The 22,213-nt window shown below is 29.5% G+C and overlaps 5 protein-coding genes across 5 annotated transcripts; 3 read left to right on the top strand and 2 right to left on the bottom strand.

The window, feature by feature from the left end:
* Positions 1-3,029: 3,029 nt before the first annotated feature.
* On the bottom strand, positions 3,030-6,161 carry OCT59_019815 (uncharacterized protein; the record flags this gene model as incomplete). The annotated part of the gene is made up of 5 exons (XM_066143789.1): positions 5,255-6,161; positions 5,090-5,167; positions 4,975-4,995; positions 4,836-4,879; positions 3,030-4,721 (listed from the first exon to the last, which is right to left on the bottom strand). Exons 1-5 carry the CDS (start codon positions 5,973-5,975, stop codon positions 3,030-3,032), a joined length of 2,556 nt encoding a protein of 851 aa, XP_066005504.1. The 5' UTR covers positions 5,976-6,161.
* A 5,278-nt stretch (positions 6,162-11,439) lies between these two features.
* On the bottom strand, positions 11,440-13,197 carry OCT59_019816 (uncharacterized protein; the record flags this gene model as incomplete). Its single annotated transcript, XM_066143790.1, has 5 exons — positions 11,440-11,722; positions 11,801-12,033; positions 12,103-12,647; positions 12,735-13,049; positions 13,113-13,197. 5 exons carry the CDS (start codon positions 13,195-13,197, stop codon positions 11,440-11,442), a joined length of 1,461 nt encoding a protein of 486 aa, XP_066005505.1.
* Positions 13,198-14,343: 1,146 nt separating this feature from the next.
* On the top strand, positions 14,344-14,799 carry OCT59_019817 (uncharacterized protein; the record flags this gene model as incomplete). The annotated part of the gene is made up of 2 exons (XM_066143791.1): positions 14,344-14,636; positions 14,706-14,799. 2 exons carry the CDS (start codon positions 14,344-14,346, stop codon positions 14,797-14,799), a joined length of 387 nt encoding a protein of 128 aa, XP_066005506.1.
* Positions 14,800-14,874: 75 nt separating this feature from the next.
* OCT59_019818 (uncharacterized protein) lies at positions 14,875-16,518 on the top strand (the record flags this gene model as incomplete). Its single annotated transcript, XM_066143792.1, has 3 exons — positions 14,875-14,972; positions 15,114-15,418; positions 15,905-16,518. The coding sequence occupies 3 exons, from the start codon at positions 14,875-14,877 to the stop codon at positions 16,516-16,518; spliced, it is 1,017 nt and encodes a 338-aa protein (XP_066005507.1).
* Positions 16,519-16,959: 441 nt separating this feature from the next.
* On the top strand, positions 16,960-17,432 carry OCT59_019819 (uncharacterized protein; the record flags this gene model as incomplete). The annotated part of the gene is made up of 2 exons (XM_066143793.1): positions 16,960-17,050; positions 17,119-17,432. 2 exons carry the CDS (start codon positions 16,960-16,962, stop codon positions 17,430-17,432), a joined length of 405 nt encoding a protein of 134 aa, XP_066005508.1.
* Positions 17,433-22,213: the final 4,781 nt, after the last annotated feature.

Genomic DNA, 22,213 nt, shown 5'->3' on the forward strand with positions numbered 1-22,213 from the left:
CTCGTTGTATCTACGTCATACAGATTTTTTAAAGTTGATTCAGCAAGTTAGAAGGAGGAAACCAATGATAGTAATTTTAGCAATTTTGTGGCAATCTGATCATGGATAGCGAGAGAATAGAGAAATAATTAAAAAATTAGATTATAAAAGTGAAAGTTAGCAGTATCATTAATTAAATGTAGGATTTTGAATCATATTTTGGCGCAGAAGATAGCTATACCCAATAATAAATAAAATATATGTATTTTCAAATCCTTCCTTCAAAATAGAAAGTTAATTTGTAAGCAGTTTATTTATAAAGTTTTACAATGTCTTTTTCCATTTGCTCTTTTTAGAATATAGATATAGATTTTTTCTTCGCTTCGGAAGAATTCATCGTTAGAAAAAAAAAGTGCATCATATTACAATTAATTGTATTGCAATTTGAGGATTTATTATTTTTTTATTTTCTGTTGTTTCTGTTGATGAGCTCCGATTTGGCGGATCTTCGTAGTGTTTTCCTATTTGTTTGTCGAGAGGAATATTGAATGCGGGAAGAGAATTATCTGTTTCCGTTTTAGATTCGTAATGTTCATGAAGAGAATTGCTTTCGGTTTATGATATCTGTAATTCGAGTGTAACAGTTTGTGTTCTACACCAACTTTTAATGCTAATTCTTTAAAAAAATTTCTAATAAATCTTTCCATAAGATTTTACTGATTTCTTTGAGATTTGTACTAAGCATTGTTTATTAATTCTATGTTTTTCACAAAAATTTCTGATAATATTTAATAAACCAAATTTGCCAATTTGGCTTGCATAAATTATATTTTAATTAGAAAGTCTAGCATTTTTTTCATTTGAATTTTGATCTCGGAAAAATTCGTTCGCTTTGGTATTTAATCATTATCAATTTTTCTTTTCAAATAAAATAAAATTAAAAGATTGTCCAATTGTAAAGCCAACACTTATTCAAATTAGTTACCACTTGCCAGTGACTCTTGAGTTATCATTTTCATTTTTTTTTTCGTCGTTGATTATTACTTTTTAAAAAAATAGAATTATTGTCGGTGTTGAATCTTGTTGTTTGCTGAGATCAATATTTAAAAAAATTCATAAAGACACGATTGTCTCATTTTTTAGGAAAAAAGTGAGATAATTATGCTTTTTTTAGAAATAATAATAAAATAATAATAAAAAGAAATTGTTGTTGTTTGTCATTCTTCAATGGATAATCATCGTCGCACGATTTTCACCATTTTTAATGATTAACGCCCTAATATCCTAGTAAAGGTAAAATTGGTTTGATCATGTAAATATTATTTTAACCAAATTTGATTTTTTTACGAGGTTTGTTTTTTTTTCATTAAGAATAATACCCTAGAATACTTCCAAAGAATACTATTGACTAATTATTCTATTTTCAAATATGGGATAGCTTTATACATAAAAAAATTTAGTTTGTAATTTTTTTTCTAAAAAAGTATTTATTGATAATTTCTAAGTTTACTTTCGAATCGGTAAAAAGAAAAGATGATAATTAAAAATTCGATTATTAAAGAAACTAAATTATCAGAACCGAATTTCTGTAGTAAGTGTTTCTTAATAATCTATTACTTCATAAATAAACGTAATGCGAAATGCAAAAAAAATCAAGACGTATTTAAGAGCATTCTTGTAATCCACATAAATTATTTCTAATTTTATACCGAGGGATAACATGATCCTATTTATTATACTTTTCACCTTTACAGGGAAATCATAATTGTCACTCTTATATATCACATATAACTAATAATTTACGCGAAATTTGGATCAGGTTAAGTTGGTTAGGATAAGGTACTATGGGAGTAAGAAATCAAATTATTAGTTAGACGAACATAACGCTACAATTCTAGCAGTACGTGGCGTGATCCAGAGGCAAATATGATTATTCCTGACAATTTGTCATTAGTAAAAAATTTAGGAGCGAGGCACAAACAACTTTGCGAGAATATGAAATGTATTTTTCCCACCTCGATTACTGTCCTAGTACGAAAAGTATTTATACTTAAAATATACTTATTGATTTATGATGTATAAAGAAAAGGCGCTTTCATTTTTATTATTTTATATAATATACACTGAAATTCTATTTCTATAACTTATATCATATATATACTAGAAAATGGGAACCGTTGTAAGTCCGGAACGAGGTATCATAATTGTCCGGAGCGAAGCGAAGGACTACGCACTATGATGATCTATGGAAATAACGTGTAAATTTCCAATCACGTGAGTTTCTCTGTCCAGGAATTCCAAGGCGTTATGCTGCTAATCAGCAGAAAATTACCGGAATTCCAAGGCGTTATGCTGCTAATTAGTAGAATATCGCTACATCTTTATTTATTATACCTCGCTCCGGACTTACAACGGTTCCCGTTTCCTAGTAAATAAAGATGTTAACATAAGAATGGTAGCGATTTTCTACTAATTAGCAGCATAACGCCTTGGAATTCCGGTAATTTTCTTCTGATTAGCAGCATAACGCCTTGGAATTCCTGGACAGAGAAACTCACGTGATCGTAATTTTCTACTGATTAGCAGCATAACGCCTTGGAATTCCGGGACACGTGATCGATCATTTTTCATAGTGCGTAGACATACATATATAGTCCTTTGCATTCGCTCCGGACAATAAATGATTTTCTGTCCCAAACAGAATTTAGTGGAGAAATCAATCACTAATTGTGTCAACTTTTTTTTAAGTAATATATGATATATTTTAGATTATATAGATTAATCAGAAATCAGTACGTCAACGCTGATAAATTTATACCTCTTTGTGCTTGGAAGTATTTAAATTTACTATTGATTATTTAATACTTCGCGTTAAACGAAAGATTAAATTTGAGTGGTGAGCGAATTTGAAAATTTTCATTCATAGTATTAAAATAAGATATAGTATATACTGTACATGTATCAGATTTATGCTAAAATATCATAATATGGAACATGGTTTAAATTATTAAATTAATGATTATCATGAAGAAATATTATCAGTATTAATATTATACTTTCGTAACAGTTAAGGGGTATCTTGATGAAGATGACGATGATGAAATAGATGAGAGGGATGAAAAAGATGAGAGGGATGAAGTAGCTGTTAATGTAATAGAATCGGGAGAAAAGCAAATATCTACATTAAGTGCCTCAATGATAGCAAAATAAGGTGAGGCAATAGCAAATGTTTGATTTGGTGTTTTCAATTTTGCGTGAAGGATACCCAGAGCTTTCCCTTTTTTATCAACAACACTTGCACCTGAGTCTCCACATTCAAACTCTCCAGGTTTAAATAGAAATGCTAACTGACGATCAAACCATTCAATAGGATAGCATTTTTTACGTTTTTGACAAATCTCAGAGTCCACATGTGATTTCATATATCCGATAAAGGTTTCTTGATCTAGATTATCATAAAAAGGGATATGTTTTTCCATTGCTAATTTTTTTGCAATTTTAATGCTTTCAACTGTCAAGCTACAAGCAATAGTTTGACTAGCAGGGAACAAATATCCAAAGGTAAGACCTGTAGTTCGTCCAACTTTAAAGATTTCAGTTTTAGGATTAAGATCCTTTAGATTATTTATATCATTTAAATCATAGGTACCCTCCAAACAAGTAGGAAAGTCCATTGATGGTACTGAAAATTTTTTTGGACATAATGTACGATTTTCATTATCAAACACACAAAATCCTGCATCAATACCATAATATTTTCTATGTTTTACAGAAAAAAAATTTTTTCTCATACCATTTACATAAGTAGCTAAAGTTGAATTCTTTTCTTTTGCTCTTTTAAGTTTATTCTCTTCATGTTCAATTTCATACATAATTGATTCATAATCATCCTTATTTATTCCTGGTTCTTTTGATAGTTTACACAATTCATCCAGCTTCCTTTTTGGTTCAAACAAATCTTTATATGAAGGTTGATAAACAGTAATACCATTTTCAAAATCTGATTCATTAAACTTGAGTACATGCTCACATGAAATAATCCCAAACCGATTCGAATTTTTTTCACAAGCAACAGCACTAAGTGTTCCAGTTGTATTTAGAGTTTCATTTGATCCTATACCTATACTTGATCCCAACTTAACATCTCCTTGATAACGTCGACAATAATCTACATCAAAACTTGCGCAAGGTGTTGCAACACATGCTTCAACAACATCTACTGAAAAACCACGAATTTCCTCTGGAAATATTCCATCACACCCACGGCGTAAAATACCCTTTTGACGAACATATAATATAATCGCTGGTATATTAGTTAATTGTCCCTTAGTTCGCTTATATCCAGTACCTATACCAACTAGGTTATAATGTTTTTCACGAAATGATAATCCCAATTCATTATCTAATGCTTCATCAAATCTCTCTTCCAAATCTTGTGGAATTTTTATTGAGTTTGGTAATGGATCATCAAAACTAATTAACTTTTCTTCTTCTGCAATAAAATTAATTACTTGATTGTCTGTAATTGTTTCCGTTTTTGCATATGAATTGTGTAAACCACGAGTAACTACATAAACTTGCCAATTAGTAATACCTTTAATACTTTCTTCAACAGGTTGACCCCAAAATATATCTACAACATCATCCTTCATATACAGCTCACAAAGACGAGTTTCAAGTGCATCATTCCAAAATATGGAATAGCTTTCTTCTCCTTCTTGTGTTACTAATTGAGCTAGCAACTGATGGGAAAACTGATATTCGGTAGTATTAGTTACTTGAGGCGTAGGACGATTGTTGCTGCTATTGTTTGCAAAAAGCGTCGCATCAACATTCCGATTTGGACAATTCCTTACGACGTGTCCCAGTTGTCCACATAAATAACAAGCCAATCTATTTACTTTTTTATTAAACAAACCCAAAAGAATATTATTAGCAAATTGTGAAATGTATGTTCAAAACAAAACACTAATTTTTTGTTGAATATATATTCACCTGGATTGTTAATATCATTGACTATAAAGAAAGAAGAGAAAAGAATTAGTAAATATGAATATGATAAATGTTTATTAAATGTGTCAATAAAATTTATATTAAAGATAGATCTTACAAGAAGACTTAAAATTATTAGTTTGTTGTGGATGATTGAATGATGTGGAGAAGTTACTATATGATTCATCTTGCATTTCTGTAAAAAAAAAAAAATTAAAACTAGATTATAAATTTATTATACTGTCAGTTAAAAATACAATTTTAATAAATATGTAATAACAACCATAGTAAGTACTATTGGATAAAGTTGAAAGTTTTGTGTGCGTTGAAAATGTTGGAAGGTCATCATCAAATGAATTCAAGTCTTCACAGTCTGTATAGCTAACATAACTACCTCCGTAACTACTTTCATCGTAACTATCATCATAACTATCATAAATATCATCATCTTTTTGTTCAAACTCGTCATTTACAACTTGAGAAGTAACAGGCATATGTGCAGGTGTATTATTCATATAAGAAGAGACATGATCAGCCGGTTTTATTTTAGATTTAATATGTTCATAATGTTTATAATGTACTGATTTGATTTTTTTTCTCATTGGTTGGTAATTGTAATCCGGATATAACTTTTTATGTTCTTTTTCAACTTCAACGGCTAAATTAGAATAAATGTTCTTATGTTCGATTGATAATTCATTCCATAAGTTTTTACTAATTATCTTCGATATTGGAACTAATTTTTGTTTATTAATTTTATGATTATCACAGAATTTTCTGATGATATCTAATAAGCCATATTTATTAAGTAGTACTGAAAAAATTATATATGAATTCGGAGGTCGCTTTATTTTATTATCTTTTGAATTTTGATCCTGCAAAAATTCGTTCGCTTTTGGCACTTTACTATTTACAGTTGTATTTTTAAGTGTATCTAAAATAACCTTGTTCTCAGTATAAACTTGGAGAGTTAACGTCTTCAAATCAATTGAATCAGTCGACATATTTTTTCTCGTTGACTATTTTTCTTTAATTTCTTTCAAAATATGAGGAAGTTGATTATTTGGCAGAAGTTGAATAAATTTTTTATTAAAAGATAAAAAATTTCAGTGTTCAATTTAAATTTAATTGAATCTTTCACTCTTTTGATTTTTAAGATCGATAGTTCTTCATGCTAAGTATTATGGTCCATATTTATAGAAATGTAATTATAAGTCGCATTTATAAGTCCAGGTGGTACATAATTTTTATGTCACCTGCAATCCTGCATACACTTAAGTAAGATCACGTGACTACAACATGACATTTATCTGCGGATTTCTTTTTGTCAATTGGACTTTAGGATACGGGTAAGCTTCTCCTTTTGACAATTACATTAAGTGATTCTCTCTTTTTTTTCTGGTTTTTTTGCATTCCTTCTTCGTTTTGTAGATTTTTCAACTTCTAGTTTAGCGTCCTACCTATTAAGTGATCCAAAAAGGAAAGGCTGGTTAGCTAAAGAAATAAATCAAAAGGACCTGAAATGCCTGAAATACATGAAACTCAGGAATTATCAAATAAAGAAAAAAATTCAAAAGGATTGTTCGGTAACCAAAAACGTTGTTGAGACTTTGGTTGGGTTTCGTTTCTTCTATATTTGGACTTACCGCTTTCTTTATTATTTGCCTTTCATTTTGTCTCATTTTTGGGTCTTTATTTTTGGTCTTTGATCGCATTTTCCTTTGTTTTTTTCTCCATAATGTTTTTGGATTTTTGTTTCGTTTCATTTTTCGGGCTTTGATTTTGTTTTCCATCTCATTCTCATTTTTCCGTTCTTTTTTTTGGCTTTGATTTCATTTTTGGATTCGTTTTTATTACTCTTATGATTCTTAGGGCTTTGATTCTGTTTTTCAGTCTCGTTTCATTATCCTTGGGTTTTGGTTTTAGTTTTGGTGATTCTTATTTTCATTTATTCCTTTACAAAAAAATAAAATTTAATAAAGAAACACGCATATCTATGAATCCTTTACAAAAAATAGAAAATTTTACTGTTATCGATCAATAAAATCGAAAAAGGTATCCATTATGGGAATATTTTAGAGAAATAATTCCTAATCTATTTTTCTATTTTAACGTAAGAAACAAAATTTGGAAATTTCTTGTATTTATTTTAATCATCATTTTAATTAATGATCGAACATGGAAAAAGAGAAAAATATATAAATTCTTAATGATACTATATGATACTATTGCATAAACTGCACATTAAACCGGGTGTATAATAATTTTATTGGATTTATTATTTAATCTTTTTAAAAAAGTATTAGTATTATTTATTTCAATGGGAGTTGAAATAGTAGGATTTTTTCCCGAATCATGAATGACACTTAGTGCGACAGAGGATTATATTATTTATTATTTATTTTTTCTTTGTTATGTGTATTTAACTTAAAGTTATAAAGCACAAATAGTTTGTTAAAATTTATGAAATGTGGATAAGATTTAAAAACAGAAAATACCATTTGCTCTTTTTAAATAAACAAAAAAGCGCATCATATTGTAAAAAAAATTCTTGGATTTTAACCCAATTCGGCATATCGTGTGTCATTTCAAATTATACTGCAAGTGTCTGGTCGCATATTATGTCAATTGATCACATACGACTTTTTATAATCACATTTTTCTTTCGGTGTGCGTGATATAAAAGTGTGAGCGAACATCCATGTTTCATGCAGATTATTTTACAGGCGAATATTGAAAATTTATATAAATACGCGAAATTTGTAAGCTATAAATGATCTTACGTTATAAAACTAAATAAATTCGTGGGACAGCATATTCAACCCATTAATAATGTCAAGACATGAATTATAAGATGAATTTAACTTCATATGTTCTGCCGCTTGACTTCAGTACCTTTTATTACGGCTCTCACATTTGTTCAACCATCCTTGATATATCTTTCAAGGATTATTTGAATTGATATTAATTTTATTGAGTACATGTTTATGGGAAAGAATTAAACAGTTCGGTAACTTTGACGGTTTTGACGAATTCATTTGTTTTTCAATACGCTTATTTCTTGTTCTCTCTCTCTCGTTTTTTTTTGTCTTGTCTCATATCTCATTATTATCATTAATGTTTGATTTATTACGATCACCTTCTGCTTCTGGTGCTAAGAATATAGTTTTAACCGGAGAAACCAAAAAATGGAGATAGGTAATGGAAATATGGAATTGCTTGTTATTTACATCTTCTAAATTCGAAGGTTGAAGTATTGATGAATCACGTGGTGAATATTCTGATGGAAGAGAATTTGGAGCAACCAGTTCAGTATGTTTAACACGATATCCGTTCCTATGTTTCTGGGCCCAAGCGTAGATTCATGTGGAGATGGATCATGAAGCTTGGCAACGGTTCGTTGGTACCCAGGTACTTGGAAGCTCAAAGAACGAAAGGAACGTGAACGCTACTACCAAGCCAAATTCGAATTCCCGGAAGGCAACTGGCTTCTTATTCAGGCGACAAATCGTTTTTAGAATTCAACTTGACCAAAAGTTGGAAATGCTACAAAAAACGTATGGAATACTTCATTTTGAAACTTACCAAGTTCTATGCGAAGCCACTGTGAAGCCCTGCTAAGAGATCAACCGACAAAGTTATTGGATACCCAACCTACCTCTCTTAAACGCAGTCTTTCCCTGATAATCAGGCCCAAAGACTAGACCCTCTTAGAGTAAGTCCAGTTCCTGCAATAAAACCACAAGCTCCAAATCCACGTGGTCTCTCGTTAAAATCATTGTTGTCGTTATTACAATACCTCGAAAAGACGAAAAAGTCGAAAAACTATTAGTACACCACTAAAATTTTGACTCTTTTTTTGCCTCTTTCCCCCTTTTTTATGCAATGTGTTTACTGTACTGGGTAGACAGTTACATTTTTTGTACTTGAATATGCTTGAGTCTATGGACTAGTTTAGTTTTTTACACTCAAATAGTATTATTCTATGTTCCATCAGTTCTTTAAATAAATAAATAAACCCATTCCTATGTCTTTATCCATAACATTTCTTCAGTCACTTCTTCAACACATTGCAAATTGATTCGCACTTTCATATGTATTGAGAGATTCTGGAAGAGAAAAATTAATCTGGATGAAATGAATACGATAAAAAAAATGAATAAAAAAAAAAATAAATAAATAAATAAAACGAATAATATTATTTGCATACTTTTGAGATCGTGGAGATTTGTAGCAATTATCATTTCATGAGGAAGAATGTTAGAGTAGTTTTCTCAAGGGATTAAATTTAGGATTTTTATCTATATATAAATATATATATATATATTCGGCTATAGTTTCTTGAATCTGTATAGACAGCAATATTATTTTGGAAATATTTTAAATGTATTTGGTGTCGTAATCCAGACTTATGATATGAAACGACTATTGTCAAAATTTGTAAAATATCAGTTATTTAAATATTATTAGTAATAATTTATTATCTATTATTATTTATAATTTACCAGAACCAGTTGTTTCGAAATGTGTCGTTGTTCTTTGTGTTCGTAAACAAATAAGGCTTTGATAACACTAATGCTCTATAATTGAATACATACAATGTTAAAATAAAACAGGGGTCGAATTATGGTCGAATTAGAAGAAGCCGAAAAAAATATTAAATATGTTGGTTTTTCAATCTTTTTATCAGTAGCCACAACAAACACTCTTAGAATCTTTTCATATTTAACCTTGACCAACTTTTTTTTTTTTGAAAAAACAAAAGAATCAATTTAAATGGATTATGAAATGTAAAAATCGCTTATTTTGAAATTTTAGTCAAGACTTTGTACAATTATCAATTTTACTACTTATTATTGCATTTCGTTATGGTTTTTAATAATTTAAGAAAATTAAATATTCCAGTTCAAATAAAGTGACGTCTTTTATTATAATAATCAAACAATTTAATTAATTAAGTTAACACTATTGAGATGGAGAGAGTGAAGTAGCAAACAAAAAATGGTATCAATAGAAAACGTATTAAATAATTGACGTTTACGGTCGGTCGTTCCGCTTATTTTATTATAAAAGAACTACTTGGTAAAACTATATTAAGTAGAATATCATTGCAAAAATTTATGAAACCACTTTAATCCCGTTTTTTATTAAATAAAACTCGGATTATAAATAATGAACAAATTAATTATATAAGATAATTTGTCATCGAACATATAGAAAACAAAAATATGTCAAAGGTAATCAGGTTGATATTAAATGTATTTATATTTAGAAGCATCACATGGCGCGTAAAGTATCGAATATTGCGTCATTAAAAATACATGTTTCAAGAAAGTAAATATAAAACAGGTCCAAAAGAAAACATATCCGTTGCAAAATTAGCCTTAATTTCTGCTTTATTCTCGCATGCTCTTGTAATTTCAGGAGCCGATAATTCGTTAAGATTTTTGCATTGTCTCTATCAACAATACATGCAGAGTCAAATCAATCAACTTCCCAATTTTCAGTGCAACCATCTTTCTCTTTTTGCTAGTTCAGTGTGCGTTATAAAAAAATAAGCAAGAATGTATGTTATTAGTTAAAAATTGCTGCGGGTCGATAGACGTTTACCCATATTACGATTTTGAAGTTCCAAGAGACCTGAAACAATATCCTAATAACGTATATATATATCTATCTACATTTAAAAAACTATATCTTGATGACCTAAAATGTTTCCAAGTCATAAAAGACATTCGCATACAACAATTGTTTCGTAGGTAAACGTCTATCATTTGGCGTAATATTCCAAATTTTTCTTGTTCTATAAAATTTTATCACATAAGGAACCCTTTGTACATTATTTACTATTCACTTCATAGACTTTATATATGTTAATGACTTTGCCATGTAACATTAATTAATAGAGGACAAATTCCTCGAACTTCGCCCTTAAGCTTTTTAAATTGTTACATACTTTGCAGAAACCCGTGATTTGTTACCATGCAGTTAAGACATCGCCATCAAATCACAACGATCTATTAACCATCATGTGAAGACGTGGTATCAAACGATCTTGTGAAATTGTCGATAACATATCTTTACGAAGTTGTAAAATGCTATTAAATAGGTGGTGAATAGGTGGTAAATAGGTGGTGAATTGATGGTTATTGTCATCAAAATTTAGCCGAAAAAATCAATTCAAGATAATTTTTCGATGCATTAAATATCACTTGACGATGATTAATTTTTTTTATTTAATAAATTTAACCTAATAAAATTAATAAAAAACTAATTACTAATTACATAATAGTAAAAATATCATTTTGTAAAAATTAATAAGAAAACTAGTGTGAAAACGTATTTGTTAAGAAAAATAATAATAAAACGTCATATATAGCATTTTATTGTAATATACTATTGTAACCGCCCGCATATTTTTTTATTTTTATAATTAAAATCTTAAAATAAAACACATGAAATCTATAATCACAATTGCAATCTGCTGGCAATGTTCTTGCCGTTTCTTGACGGAACTGCTATATTTTTTGTCATTTTATCCAAAGCCTTCGTTGCATCAACATCTCTAGAATTATAATTTACAACAAATGCCCTTTGAACAAACTTTTGTAAAGTCCGCAAAGAATGGTTAGCCTTTAACTCGGTCATGTTTGTTGCGCTTAACCATCTTTGCAAAATATTTAACATTAAGTTTTCATTGATGAATAAATTTATCTCATGCCCCTCCAAATGACGGATGTTTTCATTTTCTCTGTGAGTGAAAATAATTAATTGGTAAAAATCCGTAGACAAGCAACAGAAAATTCAAATAAAATGATGGTCTGCTTACTCAACTCTCTTTTTCTTAAATATAGTGACTGCTTCCTCAATATTATCAAGAAATTTATTGCGAAAGTCACTGAAATTCCTACTGGCCGCACGCAAACACTTGATACCTTCCGCAGAGTTAAGATCATAGTTAAAAACTTGCCGGACCAATTCTTCGAAAGCGCTCTTTTCAGGACCTCGAGCGCGAAGAAATAGGCATTTCAATTCTTCTAAAAAGTCTCGATTGGCTTTCGTCTGAATTATGCAAGTTATTAAACAATAGCAACAAGAACTAATGACAAAATAAATGATTGTTGTATTTACTCTGTCCTCTTGCCTTAACGCTTGTAGTATACCGGTTGCTAATGTTGCTGAATTAACGTTTGGTGTAACCAAGTTGAATGAGGTTGCAACTGGTGTTTGCATCGACAAATAAAGATTATAAGCAAGTAGTAAGATGCTCAGGTTTGCACATAACCATGAACAGATTTGATGAATGTTTCCCATATCGCAAAATGATGCTGGAAGTGTGGATTCTGATGTTTGGAAGGTCGAACGAGCATCACTATGATCATTAGTAAAAAAAGGTGTATTCAAATGAAACACTTTTTGTGGATTCAGACGAAAAACATCATCATTAAACTCTCTAGGACGATTAGGACCAGGTGTAGTATTATAATGTAAACGAAAGCGAGGTTCATGTATTTCATTTGATCGATATGAGTCATTATTACGAATTCTATCAACATTTCCGGATTCATCCATCCCATCTAATAGTATATTGTTATAAATTCTATTACTATCATTTGTAATCGGTGTTAGAGGTTCACGTTCGATATCTGCACTATTTTTATTAAACTGAACTTCATCTAAAGAATTGAAGAAGGTTAAAACAAAATTTTATGAAGGTTAAAACAAAATTTATGAGGTTATATCAAATTATGATGAAAAGAGACCTTCTGAAAGAACATCATCATCGCTTAATTCTAAAAGTTTATTTATCGGAGTTAGTTCAGCAATGGCGGTAGCAGCTAGTTCTCTAATGCCAACGTCTTTATTTAAAATTTCATTGATAGCAGCTGTTATACGCCTGCGTTTCATGGTAGTCTTGGAAGTTGATACCACAGTTTTGGTATTTGGTGATACAGTTTGTCGATCAGCATCATTTGTAGATTTGTTATTGTTAACAGGATCCTTCCTTTTTTGACCTCGTCTTTTAGTTGAAGGTTTTTTATTTAGATCCGTTTCCGGTTCTTGATTTTCTTTTGGAACTAGAAAGAAAATTAAGAATATGGCATAGTTTTTTATAATAACAGTAAAAGACGAAAAGTTACTTGAAGGATCGCTGATTTTGTCTTCGTCAATAGGGATAACATTTTGTTTTTTCTTTTGACCTCGGGTAGTTTTTTTAGGAGGCATGATAATGCTGAAACGACTTTAAACTTTGAGTTGTGCGTAAGAAAAAAATATTAAAAATTATAAAATTGTAAGAAAAAAAGGAGATTGTTTGTAAGGGAAAATTGTAAGAAAAAAAGGAGATTGATTGTAATACAATAAATAGAACAATTAAATTTTATAAATAGACTAAACTTTTATAGACTCCAATAGCATATGTAACAAACCAATTTCTAATAATAATTAGAATAATCAGAATAAAACAATTATTCGAATTGTTCAATAATAATATTACGTTGTATTATTTTGATATTTTTTCTTAACACGTAATGATTAGCATAATAGTTTACTATAAATAGCATAAATAGCGACAATAGATTTTAACGAATTGTTTTTGTGATATATGTATTACGTTATTATTAAAGAATCCCTTAAAAGAAATAGATGAAAAATTCTAAAAATATTTTTGATAAATTGATAATGTTACCTTTGAAACAGAAAGGTTTTAATTTTTTTTTTTTAATCGAAAAAATATATTAATTCGAAATATATTATTATTTTTTTTCTTTAATGAAAATATATATATTTTTTTATTCGAATTTTTTTTAATCGAAAGTTAACTTTTATATTATAATGTAAATTTCAATTAAAAGTTAAATTTTGTAGTGTAAATTTTAAACAAAAAGTTTAATTTTAGTGTAAATTTAAACAGAAAGTTAAATTTTAACTACGTTTAGTAAAAAGAAAGTTTAATTTTAAATTACGCGTTTAGTGTGAAATTTAAACAGAAGTTAAATTTTAAATTTTAAATTTAATAGATAGTTAAATTTTTTAAACTTTGAATTACTTTTTAGTCTTTCTAGTGATAACTTTATCGAAAGTTAAATTCTTTTCAAAAACTGATAATTTTTATCTTTTAACGTGGTTATGTTTCACTTTGAAAAAATGTTCCGAAGTCGTTATGTTTCTAACATTAGTCAACGCAGTTATATTAGACAATGATATAGCGCGTTCAATATAGCTTCGACGTTAAACAGAATAAATGGTAAATATCGATATTTGTCGTTATGATATATACACTTGTTCCAACAATATTTGATTCTTCTAGATAACACGGCTACCGATAGTAATGATCATGATATTATAGATATTTATGATGAAAACGAAGAAATGATGCCAACCATTGATACAGAAAGTGCAGAAAGTGAAGAAGTGAGCGAAGATAATATAGCGTTCGAAAGTGAATATGAAAGGATGATGGAGGAGTTTAATGAGGGCGACGAATATGAAGGTGATAGAGGAGGTAATGAAAATGAAAGTGATGAAGAAACAAGCGAAGAAGCATCAGACGAGGAAATCATTGATCAACCTCTCAATAATGAACAACTGCCACATTTCACACAGTCAAATGAATTCAATCCATATTTCAACAATATCACTGAATCCCTGTTTTTTTGTTGGATGTAAAAACATCATATATGTAAGTTGTATCATTTCAAGCTTATAAACGAAAATACAATTATAACTTACAGCAATTCTTCACTAGCTACTCAAGCATATGACGAACTAGTTGATATTATCCGTCATCCACAGTTCAAAAAAGATGACGTTGTGCTAAATAGCTGACGATTTAGGAAATATAGACGGAGGTTACCTTTACTCCCAATACGATCTCGGAAAATTAATATTTCTAACAAGAAAATGCCATCAACGTCTAAAGACACTGGAAAAGCGTATTACTTGTCTGTCACGGATATCATTCATCATATTTTGAATAATCCTTCAATATCAGATAATATGTACTTTGGACCGGGCCAGAAAGTCACCAAGAGTAAAGAATTTTAGCACGGTAATATTTGGAAGGAATCGCCAAAGTTTGGTCAAGCGTCTATCACAATCGCTCAAAATATTTATTACTCGGGAGATTTTGTAATATACAGAGAATCTAAGGAAGCAAAAAGACTTGGTCGTATATTAGCTATTATACAACAAGATGGCCAGTTAAAGATTAAAATCCAACGAATTTTAATATTTGAAGATTTACCAGGAAATCTACAAAGCAATAATCGAAAACAAAGATCCCAAGAAGGCGAACTTTGGTTTATGGACCGAGAGATGGATGATGCAATCATGAACGTCGAATCACAAGCAATAGTCAATCGGTTAAACATTTCTATTCTTTATGATAATGTTGCAAATGATCCTCATTCGTATAAAATTAGGGAAATTCTCTACAAACATAACGGTCACTGGAAGATAAGGCATGTCAAGTATTCATATCAACATCCTTCGGAATTCGTGACATTGGAAGAACCAAGAACATCTCTTCCGATCTACAAGTTATTTATCGATTTGTACTATGACGACTTTGGGACATTCCGCAACATCTATCATTCGTTAGGCGGCGTTTACATTCAAATAGGCAATATGCCGCTTACCGAAAGACATCATCTCAAAAACCATTTCATGCTAGGATTCGTTCCTTTTGGTGGTTCCTTCGATGAATTTATCAAACCATTCGTTACAGAAATGAAGGTGTTAGAGAAAGGAAAAATTATGGACATTCGAGGAAATGAATGCATCGTTATTGCAAGTCTTGGTGTTACCACTGCCGATTTGCCATAAGGGAATGATATGGCCGGAGTCAAACGTTATGGCGCTAATAAGGGATGTCGGACTTGTAATATGACCAAAGATTCTCTGACATCCAATAACTTTGATTTTCTGTTAGGTTCCCGTTATCATCACCAGTCTGATAAGCAATTTGAGGAAATATATGCGGCACAAACTATTACAGAACGTAAAGCAATCGCGGCCGAATACGGATTACGGTTAAATCCATCAATACTCGATCAATTGAAGAGGGAAAGACATCTACAGTCTCCCCAAGACGCATATCATCTTACGGCCGGAAAAGTGCTGAGATTTCTCAAGATTACAATCGAAGCACTTTCATCAGAAGGAAAATCAAAATTTATTACGGTTTGGAAGTCCTTTGAATATCCAAAGACTTGGCGAAAATTGCCAAACCCGATATCACATATTGACAGTTTCATGATGTCGGACTGTTTACAACTGACCATGATGTTTCCTTTTATTCTTAATAGATTTTTGAAAAATACACATTTTAAGAACTTGGAACTTGAGTTATTTCAACGTCGAACGGGAGTTACTCGAAGTGATCATGCTATAAAACTATGGTTGAAATGTTGGATAGTAATGGCAAAAACGACGGCAATGGTGTTTAAAGATTCCTTTACAGCGGAAGAATATAGTGAATTGTGCGAATGCTTATGTAATGAACGAATTCTTTTATCACAGGTATTATTATTAATTCTAGTATAACGCGCTATTGTACAGTGTAATAAATGATAGCAAAATAGAAAAAGATAATTGGAGGAACCAACAAATCGAAATACAATGAAAAGAAAAAATTACTCATAATTCTATTCAATATAATTTATTTATTACATTTATTGTCATATTGCGCAATTAATCCTAATTATTTCATTCGTTTACAAATAGGCATTCAAAGATTTTGAGAATTTACTGAATCTACACACCAGCTTTCATCTGCTATTACATGCAAAAAATTATGCGACGTTATTAAACACAAGTGTCGGAACAAAAGAGATGGTTCACCGACTATTCAAGAACATTGTACCCTGAACGAATCTAAAAAATGTGAGTTTGGATTTATTAAAGAATTACACCACATTGTTTGCAATACGGCATTTATTAGACAGTGGCATAGATTTGAGGTTATTTACACCGAACAGCGGATTTATGAATCTACCAAAACATCTGCGACGCTTGATGAGCAACTGGTTCATTATTACAAAAGATAATATCGATATTAATGATGATGCGAGCGAAGGTATAGTATAATATTATCCTATAATTGTTAAAAATGAATATTTTATTAACTAGTAATGGTACTTAAAGTCTATTCACCAGACGAACGAATTTCTAATATATTGTTAAAGAAGCGCATTTTCCGAAGAAACGTTGTGATATCGCCATTGTTGAATATTCATGCAGAACTGAAACTAGCTTATGAAGACCTTGGAGACGATTCTGTGATACTTGACATCACGCCATCATTCTTCGAATTTGCGAGTTTTATCTTTGAAAATGAAAGAGATAATACTATTCTGCGCCGTTTACATATCGGGGATGTTGTATCGATCAATTTCGGAAATGGAAACAATTTTGCGATTATAAGAGCGATATTTTGTCATCAAAAGAACGACCTTTGATTTGCATTTGTTATCGTTGATTGGTTTGAGGAATTAAATCGAACAAGGCTAGGTTGTCCAATGTATCGGTTACAAACGACACATACTAATCAGCAAAGAGTTTTTTCTATTAGTTTAGTAAATGCGATTAATGTAGTGCATTTCGTTCATTGTTGTAAAGACGAAGAATGCATCGAAGGCGATCATGATTCAAGTAATGATTTGTATATGCAAAACTTGTATTTTTTCAAGGCCGTTTAATGTTTATTATTTGTGGTCTGGCGATGTTATAATTATTGTTCATAGAACAATTTCATTTTATTCATGATTTAGAACACGTACAATTGGATTTAGAATAGAACACTTTACGATTTATTTGCGACATCGAAAATAAAAATTAATTTTATCTTTAATGTACATTTAATGTAACTTTAATACATATTAAATACAATTTTATGATATGTTAAATATAACTTCTATATAAATTAAATGCAATATTACGATACGTTAAATATAACTTTTATATAAACTAAATGCAACTTCACGATATGTTAAATATAAATTAAATATAACTTTTATATACATTAAATACAATTTTATTATACATCAAATACAACTTTAATATATTTCTAATATACATTGAATATAACGTGGACTAAGCTCGATACGATTTTTGTACGACCCGGTTATATCAGGTGACGATCTCCTTAATATGCGTCAACCTTATACATACGATCCGCGAAAACTTATAATCAAGATTTGGTCACGATATGGTATTAAATCTTTACGATAAGTTCTATGATAAAGTTTTGATATAGTTACGATATGGTTTCGATTTTAAAAGTTTCTGCAAAGTAATATTTCGATCATTGATGGAGGCGCGGTATGTTCTTGATTTCATCGTTTTTTACGTGAAGTCACATTATGGTTTTTTATCTTGATTAAGTTCGTACATTAGAACATATTGTTTGATTGGAGATAAAAAAGTAATATTATTTATATATTATTTTATAGCATTTTTTTGTAATTAAAAAAAAAAGTGACCTACCTAACTCATAATCAATTATAATCATCAATTATAATCATCACTTCTAATCATCACCGTGATCTAGATCAAAATGGACAAAAAGTATTTGTTGCGTTAGTTAGTAATCTAAGTAGAATATTAAAAAGTACGTGCAAGGCGTAAGGTTCTGATCAAATTTCAAAAAAGGGTCTTTTAGTTGAAAGTATAATTAAAGCAAGTTTTACGCAAAAAAAAAAGATTTATTAGACACAACCGGGGTTTTATGAACATTGGCTGGCATTACAAAATTTAAGGCCCTGAAAAAAATACGTGCAGTTTTAAATTAGTAACTAAAGATAAGATAATCTCTAGAATAACGGAAGAATCTTCGATAAAGCAACAATGGAGGGAGTACGATAGTTAAAATTAAATAATTAGATTTGTTTTTATAGATAGTTAGATTAGATTATATAGTTTTTTTTTTAGGATTAGATTGGGGTTAGTTATAGAGAATATTATAATATGTTTTATTTTATTTTCTAGGTGTTTTAAAATTATGTAATCGATTTAATTATCGTTCTTAATTAATAAACGTGTTACTAATTTTTTTTTTTAAAATAAGGAAATTACAAAATTACAACAATAAATGCACTTTGCAATAGAAAGGAATAAAATTACCTCAAAAAATTAAATTTATATTTATATTCCAAAATGTTCCAAATATTATAATTTGTTCAGAAATAATATTAACTCATTTTTTATTTTTCGTCCCTGCAAAGAGCTCAAATGATCGGCAAGTGCATTGTTACTTTTTCCTTTTTTGCTTCTGTAATGCATATGCGCCCAATCACATAAGGATATTTTTCTAAAATGTGCGCTGCGCACAAGTGAAGATACGAATCATGTGATCAACCTATGAGTTGAAGAGCACCCTGCGGTATCACCCCCTGTACCTTTCACGTTTCCATTTTATTTATTGAGACGGCCAGCCCGCCTGTATCGCAGAAAAATTTCGGAATGCTCTTGGATAATTTATGAGTTGAACTATTTATAAGTGTTTAGTTAGGGACAATTGGCAAATTTTTGCCAGGGATTACACTTTGAATCCAAAAAATGGTGTCACGTGATATTAGCTAAATCATGTGTTCGTTATTTTTTTCAATTTGCCGGCAACCCGACAAGTCGGCATGAAAATTTGCAAAGTGTCCTGTACATGAAATCAGCTGTCCACGTGATCAGCTTATTCCGTTCCATGCTAATTTCACGATCATTTGAAACAAAAATATTGAGTTTTATAGTTTTATAATGAGCCTGTTCATATATGATAGTTGTATTTTCAGTCATTTGATTGATTACATAAAAGACTTTTTAGTCTAATTTTTTTTAGATTTCTTGAGTCGACTGACAGTTTCACGTATTATCACACAGCCTTATTATAAATATTTATTTTAGGTGTTTGTAATTTTCATTGTAAAATTCCACTATATATTAAATCAACTAAATTACTTATATTCATAATAATTCTAAGGCAGTATCGTTGAAATTAAGAATAAGAAAGAAAGAAAAAGTTTATCTTTTATTAATATACGGTTTTATAGGACAGGTTGTACCAATATTTAGCACATCATGCTTATTATTTAATGATTGAATTTGTTATAATTACGTATGAAAGTATAAAAAGCTTAATAATATGATCATTCCGGTCCGTATATTAATATTATTATTGCACAGGTATCGTGCTTGATAAATGGAACGCACGTGCAATAACATATATTTCTATCTGTTATTTATACAATTAATAATATAATGCACGCACAATAATTAATACATTACTATGGTTGTTAGCAAAAGTAATACATCACGGCGGATTTATGAAATACCCTAAATTTGTCCGTCATGTCAAATTAAATAAATATTTGACAGTCTTTTAGTCACCAAATTTCCCAAATTTATTAGTGAACAGTCAAAAATGAGCCCTAAAAAATTTTTTTGTACTCTAAATCTTGCGTCTAACCAATTTTTCCGTTACCTAACCAATTTTTCCAGTGTTAAAGGTGCGTCATATTTGACATTTTTTAGGAATGTTTCTATAAGTCAATTTTAATTCCCGAGGGCGCAGCAGGGTTTTTGCCAAATTTCATAAATCCGCCGCAATGATTAGCATTTTGAGCTTTACCTCCCTTAATCCTAAATATGTCACAATTGCTGTGTAATCTCTTTACTTCTCTCACTTTCAATAAACTTTTTATTTAAACTTTTTTAATTAATAAATAAACATTAAAAAAGTAAAATGATATTATAATTATTGTATGATGTGATATACTTAACATAGAATAAAATGGTAGCAACAATATTAAGTAAATAAAATATTGTCGCAAAAGAAGGATTATAAAACTATTTGCATATAAAGCGTAAGAAATTTTTAAAAACAGCAATTTCAGTCTTTAGTACAATAAATACATTGTCTATGAATAAGTTGTGTTTTCACTTAGAATAAATTTTAACAAATAGTATATTATGTCTATAGGAGTGAGTATAAGTGAGATTGTAAAGTTAAATATAGTGAATATGGTGTTGACAATAAATAATATTGAAAATGTTTTAAATATTAATAGATATATTGATAAATTATGCTGTTAATTTGCTTTATAAAATGTTCAACATTCTTATAATAAAAGAAATGAAATTATTAAATATAATTACAACACAATTTATCCTGATAATGCCGATTTTTAAGGTAAAGAATTTTAATTAAAGGTTATATAATATTGTAATTAATTGATATAAGTACATTATAATTGTAAAAAGACTTTAACTGTTAAGAAAGGTCAAAAAGGCCAAGAAACAATTAACAACATGAACCAATCATATTTAAAAGAAGAGAGGTCTTGGTTATGGGTGCTCGAATTATAATTTCGGCCAATGAGTCACGTGAACGTGAATTTGCGTCAACGGAAATTCCAACGCTCCTAAAGCAACCTTGACTCTTGAAGCAGTTGTAGGAAAAAGTTGTTCAGAAAGATGTATTCGTCTCTCTTAATCTTATCCATTGCGATATATTTTTTCGGTTTCTTTTTCCTCTTTTTCCTAAACAAAGTTAGTTAGTTCCACACCTTGTTAGGTCTTCCTTCGTTAAGCAGGCTGAGCCCATATACTTAAATAAATAACATAATTTATTTCTCGTGTGATTGGCATGTTTCAGCAAATCACAGTTTATTTTTACCTTTATTTTTATAATGTACAATGAGGCATAGATATAATAATACATAGTTACTAATAAATTCTAATATAACATTTCGTTAGCTCGCTACGCCAATTAACGACCTGTTATTAATTCAATTAAATAAACAGAAAGCAGAAAAATATTTTTTTTCTTAAATATTGACGTGTTGTATAATTTTTCAGAATAAAGTACATTGCCAAATATAACTCTTACGCTTCTTTTCTAATATAATATTTCTAGCATGAATAATATAAAATATTAATACAATTAAATTACCTATAACCATAGCGAGATTAGTCTTTTAAAATAGAAAAATCTTTTAGCAGTTTAACCTATGGATTTATAAATATAAAAAAAGCTTAATGAATTAACTATAAAAATCTTTAAATACTCAAATAGTCATAAAAAAATAGTTTTATAATGATGATGAATGTACAGTGCCTGGAAAAAAGTCAGTAAGCACGTGATGTCGATCAATTTTAATGTGAATTTTTAAAATTAAATAATTCATATTTTTTTTTTTATTTGAAAGACAAAGCCTTTAACTTTTTATTAATACTTTGTTGGGTAACC

Source organism: Rhizophagus irregularis, chromosome 29 (assembly GCF_026210795.1).
Source record: "Rhizophagus irregularis chromosome 29, complete sequence".
In the NCBI taxonomy this organism is placed as follows: domain Eukaryota; kingdom Fungi; phylum Glomeromycota; class Glomeromycetes; order Glomerales; family Glomeraceae; genus Rhizophagus; species Rhizophagus irregularis.